General features: G+C 36.3%; 1 protein-coding gene across 1 annotated transcript in view; it reads left to right on the forward strand.

Annotated features, from left to right (window-relative positions):
• Positions 1-1,196: 1,196 nt before the first annotated feature.
• The window catches only part of LOC139793660 (sodium channel protein type 5 subunit alpha-like), a 33,533-nt gene continuing 6,976 nt past the window's right edge, over positions 1,197-27,753 (forward strand). The window contains exons 1-19 of the mRNA XM_071738653.1: positions 1,197-1,498; positions 2,226-2,344; positions 2,935-3,024; positions 4,016-4,144; positions 6,070-6,161; positions 7,820-8,068; positions 8,389-8,452; positions 8,965-9,109; positions 10,397-10,591; positions 12,106-12,291; positions 16,149-16,251; positions 17,903-18,138; positions 18,245-18,397; positions 19,535-19,888; positions 20,981-21,433; positions 24,295-24,406; positions 25,430-25,584; positions 26,818-27,007; positions 27,590-27,687. Coding sequence (XP_071594754.1) covers positions 1,226-1,498; positions 2,226-2,344; positions 2,935-3,024; positions 4,016-4,144; positions 6,070-6,161; positions 7,820-8,068; positions 8,389-8,452; positions 8,965-9,109; positions 10,397-10,591; positions 12,106-12,291; positions 16,149-16,251; positions 17,903-18,138; positions 18,245-18,397; positions 19,535-19,888; positions 20,981-21,433; positions 24,295-24,406; positions 25,430-25,584; positions 26,818-27,007; positions 27,590-27,687 — 3,396 coding nt within the window. The 5' untranslated portion in view covers positions 1,197-1,225. The remainder of the gene's footprint in view (positions 1,499-2,225; positions 2,345-2,934; positions 3,025-4,015; positions 4,145-6,069; positions 6,162-7,819; positions 8,069-8,388; positions 8,453-8,964; positions 9,110-10,396; positions 10,592-12,105; positions 12,292-16,148; positions 16,252-17,902; positions 18,139-18,244; positions 18,398-19,534; positions 19,889-20,980; positions 21,434-24,294; positions 24,407-25,429; positions 25,585-26,817; positions 27,008-27,589; positions 27,688-27,753) is intronic.

Genomic DNA, 27,753 nt, shown 5'->3' on the forward strand with positions numbered 1-27,753 from the left:
ATGGGAACAATTTATTTAACATTAGTAACAAAGGGCAAGCCATCCTGTAAAGGGTCAAAATTTTCTTCTTCTTTTGTGGATGAGAACTGCAATCATGTAAAGTGCTGTTGTCCACAAAGTAATGTGGTAAATTTGGGCCAGGAATCATTAGTAACTGAATACTTCCAGTGATTTGCCTTACATCACTTCAGTGCTTCTCATTACCTTGTCACCCTTCCCCATTGTCAGTGATTTAAACTCAAGCAGTATAATTGAAAAGAAATCCTTGAAGGTACTCTGCCAGTCCCCTGAAGAATTGCAGTATTTTTGAATACATGAGGAGATGAAATGGCTTCATTGTACTTTCCTTTCCCCAGGCTGCTATGGGAGGCAGGATAGATCCATATCTGTCAGCATGGAAGTCAATGACTTGGATCAGAATTTGAGTAGTTAGTAGTTATTAAGCTTGTTGCCTCTGATGTTTGGGAAAGAGTAGTTATTAAACAAAGAGACACTCTAGTGCAGAGCCACAAATCATTAAGGCACCTGGAAAAATCCTACTGACCTGCAGCTGTGAGGAGGGTCACACCTGACTGAATTTATAAGTTGGTTTGTAATAATCTTTTATGGTGTCTTTGCATTGGTTAAATTCTGCACAACAGTCAGTGGGTCTGGAGCTTCCCCAGGGTTATTCATATTCAGTGTTATTATCAGGGTTATTATATTCAGTGGGCAAATCACCTCCTAGAGAGGTTTACTTTAAGGGAGTGCAGGTTCTAAGCACAGAGAACAGTGGTTTTCACAAGCAGAATTAAGCATAGCAACTATCCCAGTTCTGTCATTGGTGTTGCTGTAATTTTTTAGAAATGTGTACTAAGTGACTCTTACCAACTGTGAAAGTATGCAGGGCTCATTGTCAGCAAAGTTAGTGAACTAATACCAAGCAGCATGCTATGATTTGCAGTGTGCATCAAAACTTTTGTAAGCTGTGTGGTAAGTCATGTCAGGATCAAAATAATTTCAACAAGTATATGAAATCTTCAGGAAATCTGAAGGTGTATTTGAAACTCAGTCGTTTCCCAGACACTACATTCTATTTTCAGACAGGGTTTCACAGAGGAAATCATTTATCTAATGGGTATTTTTCTTAAGTTATGGGAATTGTGTATTATGCTACCTAAAAGTTAAGGTTTTTTTGTTTTGTTTTTCAGTTACAAGCACAGGAAACAAAACTATAAAAGGAAAAATGGACCCCTTATTTTGGCCATCAGAAACAAACAGCTTCCGACGTTTCACACCTGAGTCCTTGGCAGCAATTGAGGAAAGAATTGCTCAGAAAAAAAAGCAACAAGCCAAAGTCAGGAAGGAGCAGAAGGACCAAAACGCTGAAGAAGATAAGCTTACTCCTCAGCTTGATCTGAAAACCTGCAAAAAACTTCCAACTCTGTATGGGGATATTCCTGTAGAGCTCATTGGGGAACCCCTCGAAGATTTTGATCCATACTACAAGGATCACAAGGTTAAAACTTTCAAAAGCATTTTTTTATTTAATTTTGTCTGCTGAACTCTTAAGAGGTAGGAAAGCACTAATCAGGAGATGGTGGTTTTTGATTGTTCTGTGGACAGATCTTTGAACATTACTGGTGGTTTTGGGGACAGGAACTATGAGGTATGCTTCAGTATTTTAATTTCAGTCAGCAATCAGAATTAATTATGAAAACAAGATACACTTGATGGATACATTTAGATAGGAAATTTATTCTGGGATAATTTACACTTTGCTTTGTTTTCCAGAACAGTTTCTATGATATCTGTGGGCTGAGCTCAATGTCATAAAAATAGTGCCTACGAATGAGCAGATCACATTTGAATTATTGACTTACTGCACAGGCTTTTGATGAATTAGAAATATTACAGAAATTAGGGGAGACATATTTGAGATATTTCCAGTACTCTGTGTTGGGTAAACATATATTTTCATTATAGTAAATTAATTTTCCGTGGTTTTATGCCTTATGAGCTTTGTTTATTGTGACATTTATGTTGCAGATGCTTCATACCATTGTAGATTGTTTTGTGTTGTTGCCTATAGGTGTGTGTAAAGTGGAAGCTCTGGGATTCCTTCTAAATGAAATGTCTACTGTATAAGTACTCTACTATTGAGGGGAACTTGACCTGAGGAAATTTGGGGGGAAAATTTTGTTTCATTGAAATATTTCATATACTATGAATATTTTTTTTAATAGACTTTTATGGTGATAAATAAGAGGAGGACTATTTTCCGTTTTTCTGCCACACCTGCCCTGTGTATAGCTGGCCCTTTTAATCCAGTCAGAAAAGCAGCAATTAAAATTCTTACCCATTCATATCCTTTTTATTGGTTGACCTTACTTCAGTTTTAAAATGTGCTAATCCATTTTCTGTCATTCTGTTCCTCTGTTCATAGTAATGTAAATGTAAACTCACATGCCTGTGATACTTTTAAAAAGTTTCATGGAATCTTCTTTTACAACAGCTAGGATATTTACATGGTGATGGTACAAGTAAAAATGTGAAAAAGTTTGTAAAGTCAGATTTGCTGACTGATTACTGTTATGAAGCAGCACTTAGGGCTTACTGTACAGTGTTTTAGCCCTTCTCCAGAACTTCTAAAAAATACCAGTTATGGCAGAGCTTAGGTATCTCTTGGAAGAATGATATATATGGACTACCAGTTTCAAAGAACAAAGCTATTTCCCCATGCATATAATTGTTATTTTTACATCATGAAGTTTACCCAGCTGAGCAGAAGTTTGGCTGAATATCCCTTTCTTTCCAAAGCACATGAAAACTCCTGAGCATATTCAAAACCAAAGTAATTACCTGAGTATCTGTATGGTGTTTTTGCTTGTGTAAATACTTTTCTGAATGTCATTGTTTTATAATATAGCAGTTTTTCCTTAACTTATTCTTCACATTATTTGTTGGCTTTATTACATGTACTGTGGTACTCAATTGTGCTTCCATGGCTGTAATTAAGATTCCAGAAAATTTTTCCTGGACAGAGTAAGTATCTCATCTGTAATTTATTCACTTTTTTTCTAAGTATACTCACGCTGAAAAATTTAAATGATGTGGTGATCTAATTCTGGGGCTTGAAAATTCTTAAGACAGACCTCTGAGGAAGATTTAGGATGATGATGATTATAATTATTATTATTATTGTAGCACACAGTCTTCTGTGCAGATTCAGGGCCTTTTCTCAGAGGCTTACACCATACACCCTTTTCTCTACACTGGTTAATTTTTCCATCTGGTGTAACATAGAAGGTTGCTGTGTCTTTAAGAATTAAATCATTTAGAGAGACTGTGCAGCAGGTTTCTAACTTAGTATCTTTCATTCTAAGGCAATAACCTGGATATCTGTTAAGGCTGGCTTATGCAAAAGGTATAAGAGATAAATATTCATTCCATTCTTTCTTGCCGTTTCCTGGGGACACCCCGACTTCAAATGTTGACATTAGGAAACCATCTATTTATAAGGTCTTGTTACCTTTTGAAACTGAGCACTGTGTCCATTGTACTTTGACTTAAGCTTAATTTTATGTTAAATTCTTTCAGCAATAATGTATTAGTCAGAATAAATGTACAAAATGTGCAAAATTTACAGGCTAGAACAAGTCTATTATTGCTGTGCCAAAATGCTGAGGCTTTGAAATTTTTTAGCTTGCTTTAGGAACATAAACACAATCTTAAAAATTTTTTATAAGGAAATATGATCTTTGCTTCATCCAGAAATAGTAAGGTATGCTTAAGTGAACATTTGTGATTATAGATTTACATGAAAATTTACTAAAATGCAGGAAGGTATTTTCTTATACCCATGATGTTTCTGAAAGTAATGTAACTTGATGTAACTATTAATGTAACTATTTTACTTGATGATACTACCTTCATCTAGTGACTAAATCATAGAAAAGATCAGAATTGCCTGAATGTGTCTCAGTCTCATTAATATTTTTATTTTTATAACTGTAATACACACTGTCCTTCTCAGATATGTTTTTACTGGCATATATACTGGTGAAATTGTGATAAAAGTGGTAGCAAGAGGATTCGTTTGGAATGAATTTACCTTTCTTCGAGACCCATGGAACTGCTTGGATCTTCTTGTTATTGTTGTAATGTGAGTAAAACTCAGTTGTTCTTTTACACTCTAAACAAAACATGTAGATAACATGAGATTTGACAGTGCTGAAGTTCTTCAGTGTGGTTGACATCCTACGTGGGGAAGTCTTACTGTGGCTGAATCACTCTTTGCATGTCTGCAAAGGGAAAAATAGTCATAGACCTTAAAACATATGCCTTAAAACAAGGCATAAATCCGAAGCTCATCTTAGAACTGCTTGAGTGTTCTCAATTTAGTATGAATTTAAGTTTTGTAAAGAGGTGGTTGCTGAAACTAAGCATGGCTCTTTGTGTTGACTTAGTTGTACTCTGGATCAGATGAAATTCATTTGCAAAGGATCCAAGTGGGTCACAGGTGTTGAATGACAGAGTGATAATTAGCAGATGAAAACCCAAGAATGTGAAGTGGTGCACAAAGGAAAACAGATCTAGCTTAAAAACCACACTTCTGGCCTCTGAAATAGTTTTCAGTTGTTGAGAAGGCAACATTGGATTGAAAGTAGACAAGCTTGTGCAAACACCATTCCAGTGTGTAGTTGTGATTAGAGAAGGAAATAGAAATAGAAAATGAGGACATTCTGGGTAAAAAATAAAAAAAGAAGCAGAATAGTTAGTTATTTTACTGTGTGGCCTGTGTTTTTTTCTTCAGCACTATCACTTCAGGATATGTAGTTTTGCTCCTGACATCTCAAAAGATGATAGAATTAAAAAAGATACAGAGAAGAGGTGTATCTTGTATTGCACATAATAAGAAAGTAAATGGAGAAGTCTTACCAAAAAAAAAAAAACCAAAAAACCAAAAAAAACAAAACCAGAGCAGAAGTACAGTTGAAATCTGACTCAGGTGCCAGACTTGGCTTTTGCTGAACTTCATGAGGTGTCTTGTAGCTGGTAACTACTTAATAACTAGTAAGTAGTCCAACAGCTGTGTGAAAAAATTTAATCTTATGGTCTGTACCCATAGTTCTAAGCAGTATGTGCTCAAGCAGATATAATCAGTTTACAGTATATCATCTCCTTCTGGTTTTGGGGTACTATCATGCAGCAAATAAAAGCATTTGGAAATTAGCTCCACAGTTAACTCAAATGCAGTTCTTATGTTTGAGAATTACTTGGTCAGACAGGGTAGGCAAACCTGTAGTGTTCTGATCCATTGCTGACAAAAGTCATGCTTTGAGTGGTAGATCACCTCCAAAGGTCCTTTTCAACCAATGGTTCTCATATTCTTTTACAGAGACTTTTTATTTTAAGTAATTCTGCTACCAGCTATGACCTTGTCATAATGTGAGTCATAATTTGTGTCCATTCTGTCATGAAATGAGGGTTATTATTTTATGAGGTAACCTGTCGAAGATCAAGTGATATTTAGAATATACAACTCTTAAAATCTCCATTTTCTGAAATATTCAAAATATTGATATTATTAAATTGGAATTAACTTCAATACTTAAATACAAAGTTGTCTGTTAACTTAGTCACCCATGTAGTACAGAATTACCAATATAAACCTAGTTGTTCTCAACTCCTTTCCTCTAGACTATAGATTGTGTACTTTTAGATAGCTAACATATATGCTTCCATGTGGTCTAAATCAGATTAGCCTTAGTATGAGAAGGTGTGGTTATGAAATGGAAAGTTTTATATTTATTTGACACTTTTATAGGTAATGTTTTCAGAGTTAAGTATCCAAATCCACAGTAAGCAAAAATGTGCTGTGTTTCTTTTCTTTTCAGAGGCACTAATGAAAAGTTGCATTATTTTATATCAATAACTAGAACTAAAGTTAGATTCCTCACTTTAGACATCTACCTTAGGACATATTTGACTCATTTATTTTCTGTAACTTACTCATTACTGTATGCTCAATATGCATCTGCTCTGAAAATCTAGATCTTTGTCATCCAATTTTATATCATTTTATAGGTATGCTACTATGTGTAGAACTACGGGCAAGTTTTCAGCTCTTAGAACTTTCAGAGTACTGAGGACTTTGAAAGCTATTTCAGTAATACCAGGTAAGTAAAAACATGTCTGGCTACTTTTCTCTCTTCTTTAGCAGTATGGAATTTCCAATTGCTCTCCTGTTCTTGTCTTCAGTTTTTTGGACACTTTTTGTGATGGTTAATGGGGTCCAAGGTGTGAGTGTTCTGCAGTCAGTAAGAACTCTCAGCAGCATCCTAGCAGATTACTTTTTATCATCTTTCCTCAAAATTATTTCAATGTGGGAAAAGTTTGTATTTTCTGCTTTTTCTGGGCCATTATTAATGTTCAGTTTTACTTAGCCCAGTGCCTATGTCTTTTTACTTTTGCCTTTCCTGACCAGCACCTTATTCAATATGTTGTCTTAATATAATATGGCCATAACAACATATTTCTCTGTTCACATTGTGTGTCATTATTATATTATTTATATTTTTTCTTAGTCTTTCCACGAATTAGGATGCCAAAGTATGAATTTCAGAATCTAACTACAAAAACTAATTTGAAAATCTATAAATGGTTAGGTATCCTCTTGTCACAACATATATTAACTTTACAATTTCTATGCAATTAAAAATACATTTTTTATTTTGCTGTGGAAATAAAAAGAAATTAAATATAGGAAGTGTTTAATTTTTACTGAGAAAACTACCTGACAATACTGTTTCTTTCATATTCACCATGAATAACAGAGATAAAATGTAATTTTTTTTTCTTATGAAAGACTTACATAAAAATCTCAAAATCACTCTCTGCCTATTTCATATTTCAAATTAAGTTATTCTACCAGAGTATTGCTCTTTAGTTTATATATATGATCTATTTTCACATTATCACAGTTTAAGGTTGGAAGAGACCTCTGGTATGTCATCTGGTCCAACCTCCCTGCTCAAGCAGGGCCACTTAGAGCTGGTTGACCAGGACCACCTCCAGGTAGCTTTTGAATATCTCAAAGATGGAGACTCCACACCCTCCCTGGGCAACCTGTGCCAGTGCTCAGGAACCTTCACAGTGAAAAAGGAATCTCTTGTGTTTGGAACCTTGAGCCCAGATATGGATGAACTCCCTGTTCCAGATGTGGCCCCCTTAGTGCTGAGTAGAGGAGAAGGATGATTTCCCTCTACCTGCTTGCCATGCTTTGCCTAATGCAGCCCAGGCAGGATACCATTTGCCTTCTTTGTCAGGGCCACATTTTTGGCTCATATTCGTCTTGGTGTCCCTAAGGACCTCCAGGTCCTTTTCTACCCAACTGCATTCTAAGTGGATGGTCCCCAACATACATTTTTTCCCTACCCAGTGTCATAAAAATGATTTTGCTTTTAAGCTGGTGACATCTAGAGTTTCCTGAGGTCAGCAGAAGATATCCTTTATTGTCATGTTTATTTGGCACAATGTGAAGCACATATTTAAGGTTAATTAGGCACAGAAATCTGTCTGTAGTCATTAGAGTTTGTAAGAGTTTGCTTAGATGCTATCTTAACTTAGAATTTTCAAGTTAGGAAAATTGGTCTTAGAAGGAAGTAGAAGCCAACTTTTATTTAAAAGCCAAGATGAGGAAATTTAAGTAAAACAATTTACTCCAAGTTAAAAAAACATTTACACTAATTGTTTTTCACATATTTCATCTGTTGTATATTGTCATATGGGAATGCTACTGTTTTCCTCTTCTCATTGTTGATTCTTATTTTTCTAGGTCTAAAAGTCATCGTAAATTCACTTATTGAATCTGTTAGGAAACTTACAGATGTGTTGATCTTGACTGTTTTTTGCTTGAGTGTATTTGCTCTAATAGGCCTCCAGCTTTTTATGGGCCATTTAACATCCAAATGTGTCCTCAATAGTAGTATTGCTTCATACAGTGACTCCTTATGTAAGGAGGCCAAGATATATAATAAGACTGATGAAGGTAAATTTTATTCTTTTTTCTCTTCACATAATCTGTGTATCTTCCTGTGTCTCATTTGGTTTTTTTCACAGAGATGTTGAAATTATCACTGCATGTGTTTCTCACAGAACATAGATCCTTCCATTTGCCCAGTAATATATAAAGTCTTTGGGGCAACTGAATATGAGGTTAATGAATCAAAGAATCACAGAATGGCTCAGGTTGGAAAGGACTTTTAAAGATAATTTAGTTCCAACCTCTCTGCATGAGCAGGGACACCTTTTTTAAAGTGCAGTAATGTATGATTTACTGCCAGAGTGCTGTAGGAACTGACAACTTCTGATTTGATGACTGCTTTTTTTTTTTTTTTTAATCAGATATCTGCTACAGAATGAACAAATCTTTTGAAATACTGCTCTGTGGGTTTAGTTCAGAACCCGAGTAAGTGAACCCAACAGTTTTAATACTTTCTTATTTTTCCCCCAGATTTACTGAGAAATTATTATATTAATAATTAGATATTTCACAGAAAATGAATGATTTAAAGTTCTAGGATGCAAGCAATTATATATGTGCTTTGCTGCTTACTGGTGGTAATATAATGGTAATGTAGAATGATATGGGAGGAGGAGATCAGTAAAGAATTGAGACACTAATAAACTCTCCTCATCTTGGCGAATTATTTAAAAGTAAACAGATTTCCATTTTCCCCCCCTCTACTTGTTTGTATGTGTCCTACATCAGCAGAGAGTTTTATGTCTAGTTTTTTTTGACTAAACAAATGGATTTCTAGGACTGTCTGATATTAGTCAGCCCTTCTGGCAGAATTGTGTTGGGGAATATTGAAAGGGATTTTGAAACACAAATCTGTATTTGGTGTTGCCTGCTGGATATTTTCAGGTACAATCTCATAGTGCAAATAAAACATTGTTTACCATATCTTTTGTGGTTAGGAAAGAATGCCCCCCAAACTATAGCTGCATCAAGATTGGGAAGAATCCTGATTTTGGCTATACAAGTTTTGATCATTTTGGGTGGGCCTTCCTTTCTTTGTTCCGTCTGATGACACAGGATTGCTGGGAGCGCCTCTACAGACAAGTAGGTCCTTTTATTACCTGCTAGAATGACTTGGTACATTCAGTTTGGAGATTTATGACCACTGGAAATATATGCACCTGTTCTAACATTCCTGGTACCAAAATTCTTTTTAAATCAACATAAATTTGAAGGAAGTAGCTTCAAGTGCATGAATTGTGACGCCTTCTGCAAGTGCCATGGGATGAGAGCAATGCAGGTGTGAATGCTCATAGTTTTCTTGGAGATCACAACTCAGTGACTGGTAGTTCATACATAAGTACAGATGGATTGGGATATACATACAGTAGATCTGACTGTTGAGCTCACTGCTGCTGCAGGAAATATGAGTACTTGTCACATACTCTGTTTCTCTTCCTTTTAATCCTGACTGCTCACCAAACCTTTTGGCTCAACCTATACTCTTATATTTCAGATAATTTTTGACAACTGCTACTAAAGAAATTGGAGCCAGAGAGTTGAGTGCAACTTTTAAATTCTGTTTTTTCATAAGAATTATGCAAGAGCTGCATTTAGAGAACTCCCTGTAACTCCTTACTTCCATTCAGTTTCTTTGCCAGAAGGGAATTTTCCTCTACCTTATTCTATAGTGTTCATATGGTCCATTTAACTTCTTTTCAAGCAACTTTTAATAACTGAGATTTTTTTAAAAAGCGGATACATCTTTTTGCCATTTGGTGGTCACGTTTTTTAGTTTTTAGTGTCTGAGCTCAGAGCTGAATTTTGAACTACCTCCTCTGCCATTAAAAAAAAAAGTAAGAATAAGCAACCAGTCTAAATATTGCATCTGATTCTCTAATTATAGCACCTTTCGTGATATTTAGATAACTGTAATGTTCATCCTCTTTGCTTAATTTCTTCTGTGGTCACCTGCACTCTTTACAGCTAAATTTGTCTTGTACCAAACTCTGATGATCATTTGTACAATTTGATTAGAGATATTTAGTTTAATTTCAAGAATGGATTTTGTTATTTTTTCTATACAGTTCATGGCATCATTGTAAATTTTTTGTGGTCAGCTACATGGAGAGAAAACACTGTATGATCACGGAGAAATTATTAAGAGCTGAAATTTATTATTTGAAGGCCAGGGGAACTCCTGACTCAATTTTATTTCTATATCTTCTATACAACTTAGACCAGAGGTAGATCCTACTGTTATTAATAGAAAACAGTGCAGTATGTTGTCCTTTTATATGGTATAGGAAAATATAAAGCATTTAAAGTTAGAAATTTTATTGCACGTTAGTTTGTTAAGAATTTGTTACAATCTTTACCTTTTCCTTGCAGACCATCCGTACATCTGGAAAGAGCTATATTATATTTTTTCTTGGAGTCATCTTTTTATGCTCATTTTATCTCTTCAATCTGATCTTGGCTGTAGTAACTATGGCATATGAAGAGCAAAACAGAGCTACTTGTGCTGAAACAGAGGCAAAGGAAAAGTTACTTCAGGATGCCAAACAAATTTTAGAGAAAGAAAAGGTCTGTAAATTATGTATGTAATATGTGGTTCCTTTTGTTTTCTCCTGTTTGTAAATTAGGGAAATTAGGATTTTAATTAAACATGTGCTTCTTACTATACCTTCATTTCAACTTCCATCTCTTTATACATGTGTATGTGTGTCTCTATATTTATGCAAATAGATATAAACATTTCTGTGGTATAAATAAGCACCATGAGTCCAAATTAAATCATATTAACTTTTAGGATGTGCAAACTTGATGTTGCATAGGAATGACTTGCTGGCAAGTATATAGCTTGTATAGTATTGGAGAGGTTCCTGTGCTCTGTGGTTTGCCCCATTCTTGTGCACTACCACTCTTGCTGTGCACAAGAATTCCTTTCTCTGGATATTCCTTCTTGGTATTCCTGCATTCTCTACTGAAGGAAGTATGAGTGGATAAATTCCACAAGAAAAGTTGTCATTTCTACAGTACCATGGAAGTTCTGGTGCTGATAGATTTCAGGACTGATTAAAACCACAAGTTGTTTGGGAGCCACTGTGCTCAGCTGTCTGAGGGGTGTCATACCTCTTTTTGAGTGACTGCATGCAGAAGGTCCACCAGGTGACAAACACCAGTCTAATAGTGCTGCAAGTTGCATATTGATGTAGAAGGAGATCCAGAGGCTGCTTTGCTGTTGGTTTAGAGATCTAACAGGCACACATCAGATTTCTATGGTGTTCTCTCTTGGCACAGCATTGCCTAGATTCAGTCATTCCTTGGCCTGTACAGGACCAGGGGTCACCTTGTTGTTTTAATTTTATTTCTGAGAAGTAGAGGTCTAATGTGAGGTAACAAGATAGACTGAAAATTATTGGTAAGATATTTTGTCTTCTAACCTTTTATAAAACATACCTCTGATTTACTGCTAATAATCAGAAAAGCCAGACTTGTAAGAGGACATATAAATATTCTCTAGCAACTATCCAATGTCATTGCTAAGGTGAAACCTTAATTTACCATTAAATTACACAAAAATTACATAATACATAAAAACCCATTTACCAAATTCCTCCTCTGCAGCTGTCAACAAAGCCTGTAATATTTCTCTGCCTGAAATTCCATCTTGCTAAGCTTTACTGAGGTTTTTCTTCCTTTTCTTTTTTCTTTCAATAGTATTAGTAGTTAAAAAAAGGTTTAACATGATAGGATTTAGTTTGAGCCCTTAGTCTTGTATTGGTTTGGTGCTTAAGGTTCTCCCCAAAGCAAGAAAAGGAGAGTAAAAGGAGACACCATAATAATCTGTAATTCAGAGACAAAATACAAAATCTAAAGTGGCAAGGAAAGACTTTAATTACAGTAGCTGATAAGTAACCCTGCTTTATGTTTCAAACTGGTGAATGTGATTTTGTACTCCTATCTTCTTATTGTAGTGTAATATTTGAAAGATAGGCATTGTTAGTGCAAGGTGTTCAAATAGTGTAATTAAACTGTATGATCCTAGTTCATTGGCCTTGTATTAATAGACAGATCCCTTACTGTTTCTTTTACAGATGCAGTCTGCAGGAGAAGATAATAAGGCCTCAGAGGTCAGATCTGAAATGTCAGCTGGGGGCTTGAAAAATTCAGAAGAGATGAACACAGAAAGACCTGTTTTAAGGCAAAATTTAATTTTAGGTGATCCTAACAAAGAGGAGCATATATTTAATTCACAGCCTGGGCGCTGCCACAAGAAGCTTGTAAGTATTTGAAATAAAAGATATGTTCATTAGACTTGCATGTGATATGACAATTTGATGAGGAAAAGCTTTCTTTATTTGCAAACACTAGACACAACTATATGGATTTGAAAGTTCTAAGTGACAGTAGCATACCATATGACACATTATAGCCCTCTGCACTTAAATCTGTGGTAAGATCTGTTAGCATCTCTGTTGGGTTGCATAAACAAATATAAAATCCTGTAAGTTTTTAGAATTTCCCTCATGACCTAATCTGTCTTTTATTTGTACACACAGCTAATTCTATGGCCTAAGTATTTAGATTGGATTTAGTTCAGTATGAAGACTTCTAATGTCAGGGGAGTAACATGGATGTCTGTATAGTGCCAATTTAGATGTTCTTGGTCAAGTTGAATATGTAGTTATCTTTGGCATCTGTGGGACATCTTCCAGCACTGTGTGGGTATCTCCCAGAGTCAAATGGAGATTTAATTTTTTGGGTCACAAATCTATACCTAGTGACACTAGAGGATTTCTAGTGTTCGATTTGGCTGCCACCTACTCTACAGAAGTGGACAGACATGGTGTGTCATGTCTACTTAATCTAAGACTATGGATACCTCAGACACCAGAATGTCTCAATAGACAAATTCAGGTGGCCTCAGACACTTACATTTAAGTGAATCAAATTTACAAAAGAAAAAAACCAAAACAAGACCATCATTTAAAGTGGGATTTTAGGTGTATTGTGCAGAGGGACATATTAAATGCTGATGTCTGAATATTAGGCTGTATACTACGTGTGCTTTTTCACATTTTGATTACAGCACCAGCTTCTGGCTTTGCAGAAGTTTTCTCTGTTTATCACTTGTATCTAAATCCATTTACAAAATTGCTATTTTTCAAGAAAGCTTTTGATGCCCTAATAGGGTTCCAGCAGCAGCCGTTGTTCTGTATAGGCTTGTGACTTAAAACAAACTTGGCCCACTGGAAAAACAGTGCAAAAAGTAGGTGTTTATGTTAAAGAAACACCTTGACTTGAAACCCTGATTCTCAGCCACACCTTTGATGTTGAAGGCCAGAATTTCAAGCCAGTCTTCAAACCAGGTGTGTTTCTTCCTTCCATTTCCTTGGTGATGATTTACCATGACTGAGGAGGGGCTCTACATGTGGAGAGCTGGAAATCATCACCAAAACCTACCCTGTTTGTTTTGATATTACCTCTCATCTTTTTCTCTGCCAATGTATTTTCTATAACCTGCCCCATGGTGATCTGTTCCACCTCATGGCAGATTCTCTGTTGCCTCTGGGAGAATATCAGAGTTGTTCCTACCCATCTCATAGAAAAGGGAAACTTTCCAGAAGCAGAGCTAAAGGAGTAATGACCCAACTTCCTCCCTTTTGAAAAGCATTCCTGTAAGGGAGTTTTTTATCAGACATGGCAACTTAGCTAAAATGGATTAGGTTTTGATTCTGACAGTCAGCATCCTCAGAATGTCTTCTAAATTCTGTGATGCTAGCTATATTAAATTCTGTGTCTGAGCTGAAGGAGTCAAAATCATCCACTTGGCAGCAACTGCCATCTGTCATCTCCTTTAGTGTAGTATTTGCTCGTTACAGAGTCATTGCTGTTTCCTCTGCTCTGTTAAGAATATTACACTGTCCTGTGACCTAATTTGGTTCTGCTGTGCTTAAAGAGAGCACTCTGTCACATTCAGTGGTAGTGTATTCCTATTGAGGAAAGAAGCTGTCTTTCCATAGCAGGTGTCATATCTTCTATAAGTATAAAAATCACCTCTTATAGCTGATTATCCCTGTTTAATTTTTTTGTCCTCTAAACCTGTGACTGTGTTGCAGGAGATGACTGAGCCAGGAGATGAATTTGGCTTAGTTCCTAGACCTTAATTCCCCAAGAGTTAAAATCTGCAGTCTGGATGACAAGTGCAACCTGTATTTTTACATTTCAGAAGTAAAATTCGCAGGCCTTTCCAAAAGTCCCTTGCCATCCCTATGTGCAGAGAATGGCAAAGTTTTGGATATCTCTGTATGGAAACGTTGGGAAACAGATAATAGATTGCAGTAAAACCTTGTACAAGAAATGTTAACGAAACCCATTTTTCAGGAACATATTCTGCAGGGCTTAAACTACATTTCTGTGCTTGCAAACAGATGCATGTACACTGTTTGCATGAGAAATTCTAAGACTCAGCTCCAGGTAATTGTGTGAGATCCTGGCTGTAGTCTTGTGCTGTCTCACTTGACTTCTAGGTAGTCATTTGATAGCAGAAGCAATTATTTATCAGTCATGAGGGTTTTTCAAAATGCACAGTCCACCCGTATGCTCACTTCCTCTCACTCTCCTCCATCATAGCTCTCACTTTGTCCTACAAATACTGATATTTCATATTAAAAAAAAAAAAAAAGGCGGGGAAAAAAAAAGCCTAGAGCATGAGATCTGTGAGAGCTGCTCTAATGCAGTTTTACCATAAGTCAAATAAATACAATCTGCAACAAGCACTGCAGTTTGTTTCATATAATGGCAATTACTGGTAGTATAACCTTTGCTACAACTGAGAACCCTTCAACCAAGCATTTTGGGGAGAAACGTTTTTGGCAGAACATAATCAGTTCTATAAAAACTTGGACTGTTTCTCTAGTACAAATACCTGCTTTACATCCCAGTTTGTCAGTGGACTTCTCGTCACCAATTAGTCACTTCAGCTAAAGATAGATGAGCAGCAGTATCCAGTTCAGTGTTGATTAGTACTGTTAATTTTTCTAAAAACACCAATTCTGAATGTTTCTGGACAGAGGTGAATTTTAACAAGAAGATTGAGGACTTTTGTTAGACTGCTGCACAAAATTTATAGGATTTTCTCCTCTGAGACACCAAACATTATGGAAAGGAATGAAAGGAGAAGTTGTGCTGGTAACTGGGTTGTGATTGGAATAGTATAATTGAATCTTTTACATTCTTAAAAAGTCCACATAGAAAAATGAACATTTTAGTGCTGTTTTATGAATTAATTTTCTGTATTTATTCTGTGACAGTTCTATCAGCTATTTTTGCTTAGCTTTTCAAGTCATTAAAGTACCAGAGAGACAAAGAAATAATTACTACAAAGAAATAAGTACTACTACAAAACCCCTGAGGCCAAGGATATCAGTTCAATTTCCTGAATTAGAGTTTTATAGAATATGCTAATAAAAATCATATTATTATAAAAGTCTGAAGGAATGTTGTGACATCTTTACATATATACCCCCTCACAAAAAGAAAATGAAACACATCAAGTTGTGCTGAAAGGGGACATTAAAGTGCTGTGCACTGGGATATGGTCAGTTGCCAGCTCCCTGTCAGCTGGTAGTTCTAGTTCTAGATTCCTCCCTGATACTGGAATCTTTGTTCTTTCTTTTCTTCTCTGCCTCAGTCTCACCTGTTCTGTGCAGCCCATGTTTTATGGTTGTCTACTTAGTCTTTAAAATGCACGTGTGTGGGTATTAATGTGTCATGAACTCAGTGTTCTTTTTGTATGTGCTTTTCATCAGTCACTGGGAAGATGGAATGATATTTTTCCTTCCCTCTCCTGTTAATGGGTCGATACTTCTTATAGAATGGGATTATCATTGTTATTAAATATTCTCAGAAGAAAACAGCTCTTGAAAAATACTACTGGTTTTGATGAAATGTCCTTTGCCTTCCAAGGCAAACACATGGTTCTGTTATTTTGTTTTGCATTCTTTCAGCAAGGTAAGGTTTCATTACAGCATGTAGTAAAAAAGGCTTATTTATCTCATGCTCAACATAATTTTGATATTGCCATTTATTCATATTCCCTTGTTATATTATCTTCTGTTGTTTTTTTTATGCAAAGAGGCAGATTCTGCTGTCCTATGAATTGTCAGTGGACTCTATTGATGATCCTCTTCGAAGACAGAGGTTAATGAGTGCAGCCACTATTATTACAGATAATTTGCGTAAGTCATTCTTCAATGTTTTCCTTGTGGTCATTATGCAAATTGACCTAAGAGAGCAAAATGTCACAAGCAGCACTATTTGAAAAGTCTCCAGGGGAAATTATGCTACAATCAAATGTAAATGTCAGTAAAATAAATATTCTTGTATCTGATGTAGCTGTTACTGTAACTTGCAATTACCAAGGGTAAATTGTGCTTGAACAGCCTGGTTGCCCTGTACAGCAGAGTCACTGGGGGTTGTGGGTGAGGGAAGAGCAGTGCTTTCATTTATCTTGACTTCAGCAAGGCTTGAAACGTTGTCTCCCACAGTATTTTTTCATTCAAGTTAGGGTTTTGGGGTCTACCACAGGTGGGCCACCAGCTGAACAAAACAGTGGCTGGATGTTTGGGGTTCCAGTGCCTGGTGTACAAGTCCCATTCTACCTGGAGGCAGGAAACAAGTGGGGTTCCACAGAGGTACTGTAGGACACATCCTCAGTGACCTGCAGGGAACAACAGAGTTTTGCAGATGACACCAAGTTGGGGGAAGGAGACACTGGGAGGTAAGAACTGCCATGTTAGAGGGACCTAGACAAGATGGGGGAATGGGCCAACAGGAACATCACGAAAATTGTACCAGAACAAACATAAATTTATGCATATCTGCAAGAACTTCTTGGAACAATAAAGGCTGGGGGATGCCTGGTTGAGAAGCAGCCCTGCAGGAAAGGCCATGGAGGTCTTTATGGGCAGTGAGCTGAATGTGAGGCAGAAACAGCACGAGCCCTTGTGGCACCACTGGCTAATAGTGTCCTGGGCTGTATTGGATGAGTATAGGGAGGAGAAAAGTGGTTATGACCCTTTATTAACCACTTGCTACACCACATACTGTGCCCAGTTTGCCCTTCAACTACCACAGTACAAGAAATACATTGAGTTCAGCAGAGGGCCACCAGTGCTGGGCTAGTAGAGCCTGGAGAGGTTTTGAGGGAAAGTTAATACCGGCCTTCCAGCATGTAGGAAGACATTACCAAGAAGATGGAGCAAGGCTCTGAACCATCTGGGAAGATGTGACAACAGAAATAAATTGAAAGAAGGCAGCTTCAGATTGTGTGTAAGGAGAAGCTTTCACCATGAGGATACTCAGACAGAGGATCTGCCTGTTATGCAGTTTCTGACTTCATGGCTGGCCCTGCTTTGAGAAGGGGCTGCACTTGAGATCACCTGAGGTCCATTCCAACATGTCTTATCTTACAACCCTATCCTCAGCTGTCAACACCAAGAAATGGGAGACACCCTTCATTTTCTCCTGGATTTTGTTCCAAATCCATGCTGTATCTGTAACTGTGCAGATACAACTCACAGTAAACAAGTTTTCAGTTTTCCCAGAGACATCTATTTGTCCTTAATGCGGATCCTTTGTCATACTTCAATAATATAACAAATATATGAAGAGGTGAGTACTATCACCTATTTCTGTAATGAAGAGATTGCTGATGGTCTGTGATTACTTTATGTAGAATAGGTGAAATAATTTTTTCAGTGACATTATGCTCACATGAAATGGATTTTTCTGTTTCAATCTTTTCTATGACTTTTTGTCTTTGTTCTTGTACTATAAAATTCCTCTGAAGTTTTTTAGTGTGTCACTTCTTTCCCTCTTGTCATTTAGAACTGCAAGAGTCAAAACTGAAATGCCCTGCATTTTTCGGACGTTTTGCTCGAAAATATCTAATCTGGAATTGTCCATTCTGGAGAGTAATCAAAGAGAAGGTGAAATTCGTAATTTTGGATCCATTTGTTGATCTCTTAATCATGGTTTGCATTATCGTGAACACATTTTTCATGGCTCTGGAGTACCCTGAGATGCCACCCTGTTACCAACGTATGATTTTTATAAGTGACAAGGTAAGTCAGGTCTATGTTAGAATGAACCCATTTATACTGGAACAGTCCCATAAGAAGAAATACTCTTTCAGGGACTTTTTGCTGATTTTTTTTTCCCTCATTACAGGTTTTCACCCTGATTTTTACAGCAGAAATGGTCTTGAAAATCATTGCTCTAGATCCTTACACCTATTTTCAGCAAAAATGGAATATTTTTGACAGCATAGTTGTTATGATTGGTTTAATAAACTTTGAAGAAAATCTGTCCTCCTTCAGGCTGGTAATTATTTCTTTATTTACGTGTGCTGTATATATTTGGAAAAGATTAAAGAGGAATACCCACATTATTTTACTTATGAGTCTGTTAAATCATTTCTCTTTGCTAGTAAATAGTAAGCCAACATGAATGTTTAATTGAAGTGAATATTAATATTAAATAATATGTTCAATGTTTCCCTGTGTATACTGGATGCTACAAATCATCTGGCATAATGCACCCCCTTAGAGATTTGACCTTGCAAAGAGTTCACTGGTTCCCTGTTAGGTCTGCACAGTGGAACTGCTCAGCTTTGTTTCAGATTTTCAGTTCAGGAAAGACAGTATCTGAGTGCTTTTGTGAGCTGAAGGATAGCAAAGGTTCCTTCACAGCTTTTCATTTTGAGTGGAGATTTGTAAAATAATGTAGCTTTTCTCAGAGCTTCGACTTAGCCTTGAGGTGTCCTCAAGTTTTTTCTTCATCTAGGGAGAGGGAGGTGTAGCTTGGAGATGTCTATGTATAATGTTAGGGGGTTTTGCTTACAGTCTTTCTGTGCATTTAGAATGCTAAATTTACCAATTGCTTCTGACATCCTTCATAGCTTTTCAGAGTCATTGCACCTAGAAGTTCTACTGAATTCTGTTCATCTTGTGTATCTTGACTGAGATTTTAAGAGCCCCAAGTGCTAATTTAATTAAAAATGTCCTTTTTACTCAGGAGGGTGCATAGAGTGGCTTTTCAGAACCTATTCTAAGTTTGCTGCCTGAGAAATAGAAAAAAATATTTTTTTCAATTTTTGTCTGATTACATTTAATGTAGTCCAAAGTGCAGTAATTTTGAAAGCCTTATCCATAAGCCATTTGATTATTATTACTATTATTGTTATTGCTATTAACATGAACAGACTTACCCATGCTGATATCCAACTTAGCACAAACAACTTGAAAGATTCCTTTGGCAGGTTTATTCTCAGTAACATTAACTATCTGAGCTTAAACACAGTGCTTCTGGATTAGAACAATTAAAAACCTTTATTTTGGGGAAAACTTGGGATAGTGTTACTGAAGTAAAGACAGCATGATAAGTCTGTGGGTTTTTTGTGTGCTGTGATATCTGTTCATTGTTTGGCACTCACATTGTTCTCTTGTGTTTTACTTACAGCTCAGGATCTTCAAATTGGCAAAGTCCTGGCCAGCCTTAAATACTCTTGTGAAAATAATTCTAAATTCAGTTAGTGCCCTGGGTAACCTCACTCTGGTTTTGATTATTTCTGTATTTATTTTTGCTGTAGTAGGAAAGCAGGTTTTGGGCAATTATTATGAGGAAAATAAACTTAAAATAAGCACTGATGGGAATTTACGCTGGCATATGAAGGATTTTTGTCATTCATTCCTGATTATATTCCGAATATTATGTGGAGAATGGATTGAAACCATGTGGGACTGTATGGAAGTGGCTGGAAAAGGGCTGTGTCTACCCATTTTCTTGCTAGTCCTGGTGATAGGAAACCTGGTGGTGAGTTTCAAGTTCTTTTTGAGTCACTACTGAATGCATCCAGTTATATTGGCATATGTTTTTCTGAAGCAAACTGAATCATTTGAAGTGTATTCACACTATTTATTGTCTTGTCTGGATGTTTCTGGGTGTTTTTCTTCTCTTTTTCTCTTCCTCGTTTTCTCTCTCATACCAAGGGTTGCTGTGGAGCAAAATATACAAAATTATTCCTTACACCCACTACTTCTTTAGGTCAGTACTTTTGATAATTTGGTAATTTTGATAATTTCTTCATCTTGTGGGTTGCTAGGATCAAATAACCAAACTGTTGAATGCTTTTAATGCTTACTAAATTATCCTTATATTATCAACAGTTTTGCAGTCCCCAGTATTTCTGGTTTCTGTCAGATATAGTATGTCTAATGTAAGTGTAAAATGAAAGCTTTTTCATCTCTTGAGTTTGTTGGTCTATACCAGTTCCTTTTTGATGGTGGTGTTACTAAACTTAACTTTGCCTGCTTTTTCAATATATCTACATCCTCATACATTATGGACAGAGAATCACAGAGTCACAGAATCAATAGAATCACAGAATGCTTTGGGTTGGAAGAGACCTTAAAGATCATCAAGTTCTAACACTCCTGCATGGACAGGGACACCTCCTACCAGCCCAGGCTGCTCAAGGCCCCATCCAACCTGGCCTTGAACACTTCCAGGAATGGGGCACCCACAACTTCCTTGGGAAACTTGTGCCAGTGTCTTACCACCCTCACAGGAAAGAATTTTTTCCTAATGTCTAACCTAAGTCTCCCCTCTTCAAGTTTGAAACCATTGACATCAGTGCATGTGAAAATATATTTGATATACTCAACCCTGCCCCCCTTCCTTTTCCTCCTGTCTTTCTTTCCAGAAGGGCCCATACCATGCTATATTAGCATTAAGCTATAATAGTAAATTATTATGTTGCAGTGGTTGATGAAAGTGAGGTTTGGTGGGGTTTTTAAGGTTTTTTTTTTGTTAGTTGGTTGGTTGGTTTGGTTTTTTTGTCTAAGGAGGATTTTCTGAGATGCCTTTTCTATTAGCAGTAGTGTCTCAAACTTTAATTTTTTACAGGTGCTCAACCTATTCATTGCCTTGCTACTGAGTTCATTCAGTTCTGACTCCCCAAATGGAGAAGAGAAAATGGGAGAAATGTCAAAATGTCAGATTGCAATTGCACGGATTCGCAAGGGGCTGCAGTACATGAAAGGCAGGATTTTTAATTGTTGTGGGAAACTTACGAAACGAAGCCTCAAAACAACAGCCAAAAAGAAGACTTCGGTGAAAATTTCTGCCAAAGACGTAGAGGAAAATAACTATGCCATGGCAGATGTCAGAAAGGATATAGACAACGCTTGCTTTGACCCTGAGTGTTACAGTTCTGAAGAGAGTTCTTCAGTAACGAGGAAATATGGAGAATTTTTAACCAGACATAGTACCTGTGTTTCCATTGCAGTAGCAGAGACTTACACAGATGAAGATGATAGTGGACACAGTGTGTGCACAGAATCAGAATACAGAAAACAGGTAAGAAGTATTAAATATGAAAAATTATTCTAACTTATATCTCTAATATAATCTTTAAGACTCAACAGGAAATGTTAGTTCTTTGGGTTTTTTTCTGCCATTTTACTTTGTTCTTCTAGCAGTTTAGAAGTGCAAGACCTATCAAATAATTTGTTGTTCAGTAAGAGATGTTGTTTATCCACTCTTTCATCATTCTCTGAATTTACAGCCATAATTCTGTTTCAGCTCAGCTCAAGGCACTAAGACCTCAAGTTAATTTCTTTTAGAAGCCTACCTTATTCACAGGCAGTAATAATAAGATGCAGCAGATTGCAGTACCTTCCCTGCAATGTTTTGTCAGAAGGTGAACAGAAGAGTATTAACCTTTTTTCAGACCTATACTAATGGAAGTTGTAATAGAAGCTGTCTTGTACAACAGAAGAAAGAACTGGTTTGTAGGTTCTTTGCATAAAGCAAGACAAAAAGCCTCTTACAGAAAGTAGCTTATGATTTTTGTTATTTTTTTTTTTTTTATTCCTTTCTGTTTAATTTCTCCAGCTACCAGACTGAAGTACAAATGAAATTTTCTAAGGTGTTGCAACTGTGCTTTTTTTCTTCATAGGTAAAAATGTTGGTGTAAGCATGTGGCAACGTGAGGTTTACTTCATCTAAAAAACACACCCAAATGTGTGAGCAGCAAGTCAGGTGGAACACCAGGTTTTGGTGACTATACCATCCCTAGATTAGATTCTTAATGGATGTGTTTTATGAGTGTTAGTTGTATTTGGGCTCAAAATGCAACACCTAGTGTTATGCCATGATAGAGCCATCAGGTGCTATTTTTGGGGTGGATTATAATTTGGTGTCCTGGTAAGATCCATTTCCTATGTTTTTGGTTGCAAGAGGAGGCACCATCAGTGGAATACCTTTGGACAAGTTCTCAAAGAAGCAGAAATAGATTATTACCTTGAATCATCCATGGCTAATTGAAATATGTTGTCTGTGAGCATTTGATGACAGGAATTATTTTGCTGCTTCAGTGGAAGGTGGCATTGCTTGGAATTGGTGTTGGCAAAAGGACCTAAAGCTGATTGGGATCACAGGTCTTCTGCCTGGAACTAGAAACATGAGGCTATTGGGGTCCAGCTGCAAAGGTTGCTACTGAGCCAGTTCACCAAAACTTTGTACGTTGGATGCAGGAATCCATCAGTGGATTCAGTGGATCAGCTGAATGTGGATTTTGAGGAATGATAAATTTCCACAGGATAACCACAGGACCACAGTTACTAAAATCAAGGAAGAAAGTATTCTTTTACATGCCTTCTAGGCATGTTATTTAATTATCTGTAAAAAGACAAATGTGCTAAATTTTTTAAATGCTTTAGATTCTGTTAAAGAATTTTGACTTCTAAGAATGACCATGAGGAAGTAAAACGTGGAATATCATCTGGTTTGCATTATTCCATGCAGAGAGAAAGGATAAGACATAGAGAGCATTGTCGGAGTTCAAGCGGCTTCAGTCAGATTTCTGGGACTTCTGAGACCAAAAGTGGTTTTTCAGAAACACACCAAAAGAAAGAGCAAAAAGAGGTAATTAGAGCTTTTAGCATGTTCTAGAGATGAAAATTGTCACAACAGTTTTCTCATTCAGCAATGACAGGACAAGCTGGGTTTTTTCCAAAGAGTAACAAAAGCAATCCCTTTAAAGATGGTACATCTTTCTAGATGTAACAGTAGTCTGAAGCATGGAGGTTTGTCTCTCATAAGCTGTCATGTCTAACAGAGTAATTTAATATATTATTTTGTACAGCAGAAGTAATCAGAAATTAATTAAGAAACATGCTTACTTTAAACATATCTGATACATATAATTAATTTTTATAGGTAGCTCAGTGTGCTGTCGCCCTTGGCTGCAAAAATCTGTTCTCTGAAAATGGTTCCCAAAGCAATCATGTTTTTCTGGTGTAGAAACTTAAATTATTCTAATAGGGTAAGGTTCCACATGAAAAAAGGTGAAAAATCATGGTTTGCCTCTAATGACCCAGAAAATTAAAAGTTCAGCAGCTTTCTGGACTAATACCCTCAAAAGTCACACCACATTAGCATTGTCTGGCTTTAGATAAAGTTGCAAAAAGTTTTGTTTTGTAGTTATATTAAAAAAAAATAAATTAAATGCCCGTGAATTTAAATAATTACATTTTTGTCTATGTTGAAGATTCCCTTGGACCTTAAGTTTGCTTGGAGCAGCATGGCTGTCAACAGAGGCAGTTCTCACTTCTTCTGGCTTCTAATCCTTACTCCTCTACTCAGAGCTTCCCTTTCCATGTCATACAAGGCTTTTACATTTCATGAATGATAGATTGCTTTATTTCTTTTTCTTTATACTTTTCCTCATTGTCTTTAGTTTTACAAGTGTCTAGGTTACCTATCAATAACTACAAAATTCTTTGGGATGCATAGACATTTCTTTTTTGCTAGGCCTTCTGATCTTTAAGTCTTTTGAGATGTGGTGTGAACCTCTGAAAAAAAAAAAAAGGGGGAATTGGATTAGCATGAAGAAATCAGAGTTTTCTCTAAAATAAAGTTGTAGCGTAATGTAACCTATTTCAAACATTATCCTTCCTGAGAACCCAGTGTAGATGACTAAAAGAAAGCAAGAAATTTATTAGATTAAAGGCATAGAAAGAAAGAGGTAGGGATTAACCTTTCCTCTCCTATTATTTGTAATTTTATTTTGGTAGCAACATAGAGATAATTTATGCACTGCAGATATTTTTGGGGGGGGGCTGGGTGGATGTAGTGATGCATTTAATTTATTTTAAATATGATAGCCAGGTAATATCAAGCAAGTAAGTTCTCTTCTTTGCCCTTCTCCTGTGCAGAAATGTGATGCTGGTAGCTATTCTGAAACCAGTACTGTGGACCCAGTTGCTCTTTTGGAGGTCCTTTCAGAGCCTAAAAAGTCACACCTACCCAAGGACTGTTTTGGAGAATGTAAGAATCTTTTATGTATTGTGATGACACCAAATGAAACAATATTCAAAGATAAATTTATGGAACGTTTCCAAATTGGCAGAAACTGTTTAGCTGAGACACTTGTTTATAAGCATAAAAACTCAAATAAATGTGCTTGGATCCAGCATGGGACTGGAGCAGAGTTTGGGGTGCCTGAATGCAGACATTTAGTACCATGTGAGGTCCCTGAGAGCATGCAGCTTCATGAAGCTGGCAGGACTTTTACAGAAGCTGTAGAATACCCAAAAAGCCTTCAAATGGTTCTAAACACCTGTGTTTAGTTAGTAAAATGCCATCTTTGGAGTGTGATTTGGGCATCTGTACACGAGCAAAGGTACCCAAAGCCCTTTTGAAGGGTCAGTTAGGATATGTATGCCAGTACCTGGGATCTTAAATGCCACTCCTCCAGTATTTATGTTTGTTTGAGCTCCTAGTACCATGGATGAATATCCACTCAATTTAATAATGAAATTGAGAGGGCTGTACATCTACAGACACCTGCATTTGATTGCCTGAACTGCTCTGTAGCCTCTATTAAGCCTTCACGGCTTAATAGAAAAGAGTCTTTTTGGTGCAAAAGTGTGAACAGAGAATCTATTTGTAACATCTCTGCAGTGCAATCAAGGGAATAATCAGTAAGAACAATAATTTGCCAAATCACTAGGAAGGCATTATCTGTTTTCAAAATGAAATAAATGCAGGAAATAAGTTTATTACATAGAGGGGATGGAATTTGAGATTAAGTTTTTGCAGAAGGGCTTGTGAACCAAAAAACTTCTTTGCTTTTTCCATGTGTGACTTGCTCTATTAAAAGAGATTATTTTGTCCTACAAATGTTGTATTTTCTTTAGATTTAGATCATTTCAGCCACAGCACCAGGTAAAACGGGTGCACATTTTTTGTACAATCTGTAGAAGATAACTTTAAGATGTTTTATGCTTTTTAGATTCCATGTCTCGTACATTTTCCATGGAACCAAAACACTATTGTTTCTCCTTTCAGATTGTGTTGAATGTTGCCCATGTTGTGCAGTGGATGTCACTAAATTTCCAGGCAGAACTTGGTGGAGATTTAGAAAAACCTGCTACAGAATTGTTACACATAGCTGGTTTGAAAATTTTATCATTTTTATGATAGTATTGAGCAGCGCAGCACTGGTAAATTTGATTTAATTTCTTAAATTTTGGATTGATGCTTGTCAGTAAAGGAAAAGAATCTTATTATTAGATTTAATTTCTTTATTTTGTTTTCACATTTTTTTCTCCAGGAAGAGACAAGAGTATCATAAACATATCTCTTAGAAGTTATAAGGCTCTCTCCCACTTGGATAAGTTATTTAAATGTATAGGAACATAGTCATCGTCATAATTCTTCATGAAACACAGTTCTTCATGAACTTGTTTTCAGAGCCTGAAATTACTTAAGAAAGCTTACAAAAAATAAAGTACTTCTAATTTCATAAAGCAGATTCAGTAAAACTGAGTAAAAGCTGAGTAAAAATTTAGATTTAAAATAATGAAAACATTAAGGTGATCAGAATCTAAAGTGAAGATGGTTGTAAATGGTAGGTGACTTAGTTATTACCCGGATTGTAACCATTTCTACAGAAGAACAAGTGGAGCTTTGTTTTATTTGGAAACATTCACTAGGTCTAGTGAAAGTAATTTGTTGAAAGAAACATTATGTAGTGCAGAAGGAATATAACCAGTGTGAAAGTGATTTATGTGATAGATGGCAGAATTTTCCAAATAAAATCTGTTGTGTGTGCCTTAAGTTTAGGTTTAATACTGAACCATAGATTTGAACTGTCTGCTTCAAAATTTTCCTGGCAAAATCCCCAAGGTAACTCCCTGGGATTCCCATGAGAGCTTAGAGGGAACAAAACTGAAGCAAAGAAGAAAACTTTTTCTAAACCCTTATTGACATCCAAGTAGTCAAGGTTTAGGTGAAACTCCAGGAATTACCAGTTCAGTTTTTATATTTTTTCATATCTGGACTACAACTCTGCAGGCTGACTAAAAATGACTCCTTTGGAAGGTCTGTGTCTGAAAGAGGCTGATCAGTGTGTTTAATCCAAGCTTTATTCTGAAGAATTTTAAAACCAACACCTTCAAGCTATCTACTATCATGGGAAGCCCAAATGTTTGGTAGCTACAATTTGCCCTCCTCAGATATTTTTTTGAGAAGCGTTGAGTGTAAACAACTGAAAGGATGTGATTTTTCAGCAAACCTGAAAATGAGGTTGTGCTTATTTAACAATTTAGTTTTTTACATCTAAGTGTAAACCCGAGTAAGTAGTAGTTACCTATAATAAGCCAAAATGTGTGTTCTTGTGCAATTTTAAAATAATTTTCCATAAAACTGTTTTAAAACTGAATTCTTAAATCTAGGCATTTGATGATATTCACCTCCAGAAAAGAGGAAAAGTGAAAGTGATCTTAGATTATGCTGATAAAGTATTTACCTACATCTTTTTTATGGAGATGCTTCTGAAATGGGTAGCTTATGGCTTGCACAGTTATTTCACAAATGCCTGGTGTTGCCTTGACTTCATCATTGTATGTGTAAGTATTATATTCAGCCTTACATTTTGAATATTGATTTTTTTTAATAGAGAACTACATGTAAAACGTGATTATGAATAAACACAAGTCAAAAAGACAGTTTCCAAAACCTAAAAAAGTTGCAATCAAGAGAGACTTAGGACAAATGGAAATGGAAATTGTAAGCAATGATCTGGAGATTCTCAAGAAATTAATATTGCTGTTATTGAGGACCATGTTGATTCTAAAAACTTTTTCAAGTGTAGAGAGTACAGTTAGTGATCAGAAATAAAACTAAGATAGATGAATCAAGGTGATAGAAAAATGTAAAGCAAATGGCAGCTCTTGCATTTAGAAACAGAAAAAAGTAGAGTTGCTTCCTTAAAGTAGAAAAACTTTAGAAGGTAAAGAGAGTTTAAAAGTATTGTTGGAAAAAAATAATTTACCAGAGGATTAAAAACATAGAAAAGTGTGTTTTGCAACCAAAGAAATCCTAGCAATAGTGCTGAAATCATCACTAATGGGGGATGTGTTTTTGTGTATCATTTAATAATCTCAGTTTCAATTCAATGAACACAGATATCGTTCGTTTCCTGGAGACTAGATAGTACTTCCAAAGATCCATCACCTTGTTTCTCTGGGAGTGCTCTGAAATCTCTCAGGACTCTCAGAGCACTGAGGCCTCTACGAGCTTTGTCAAGATTTGAAGGGATAAAGGTAAGGATGGTGGGGCTTGTGTCCATTTTGTAACAGCTGCATTCAAAGTTTTTTGTGAAAATTTCA

This window comes from Heliangelus exortis, chromosome 2, assembly GCF_036169615.1.
Source record: "Heliangelus exortis chromosome 2, bHelExo1.hap1, whole genome shotgun sequence".
Lineage (NCBI taxonomy): Eukaryota > Metazoa > Chordata > Aves > Apodiformes > Trochilidae > Heliangelus > Heliangelus exortis.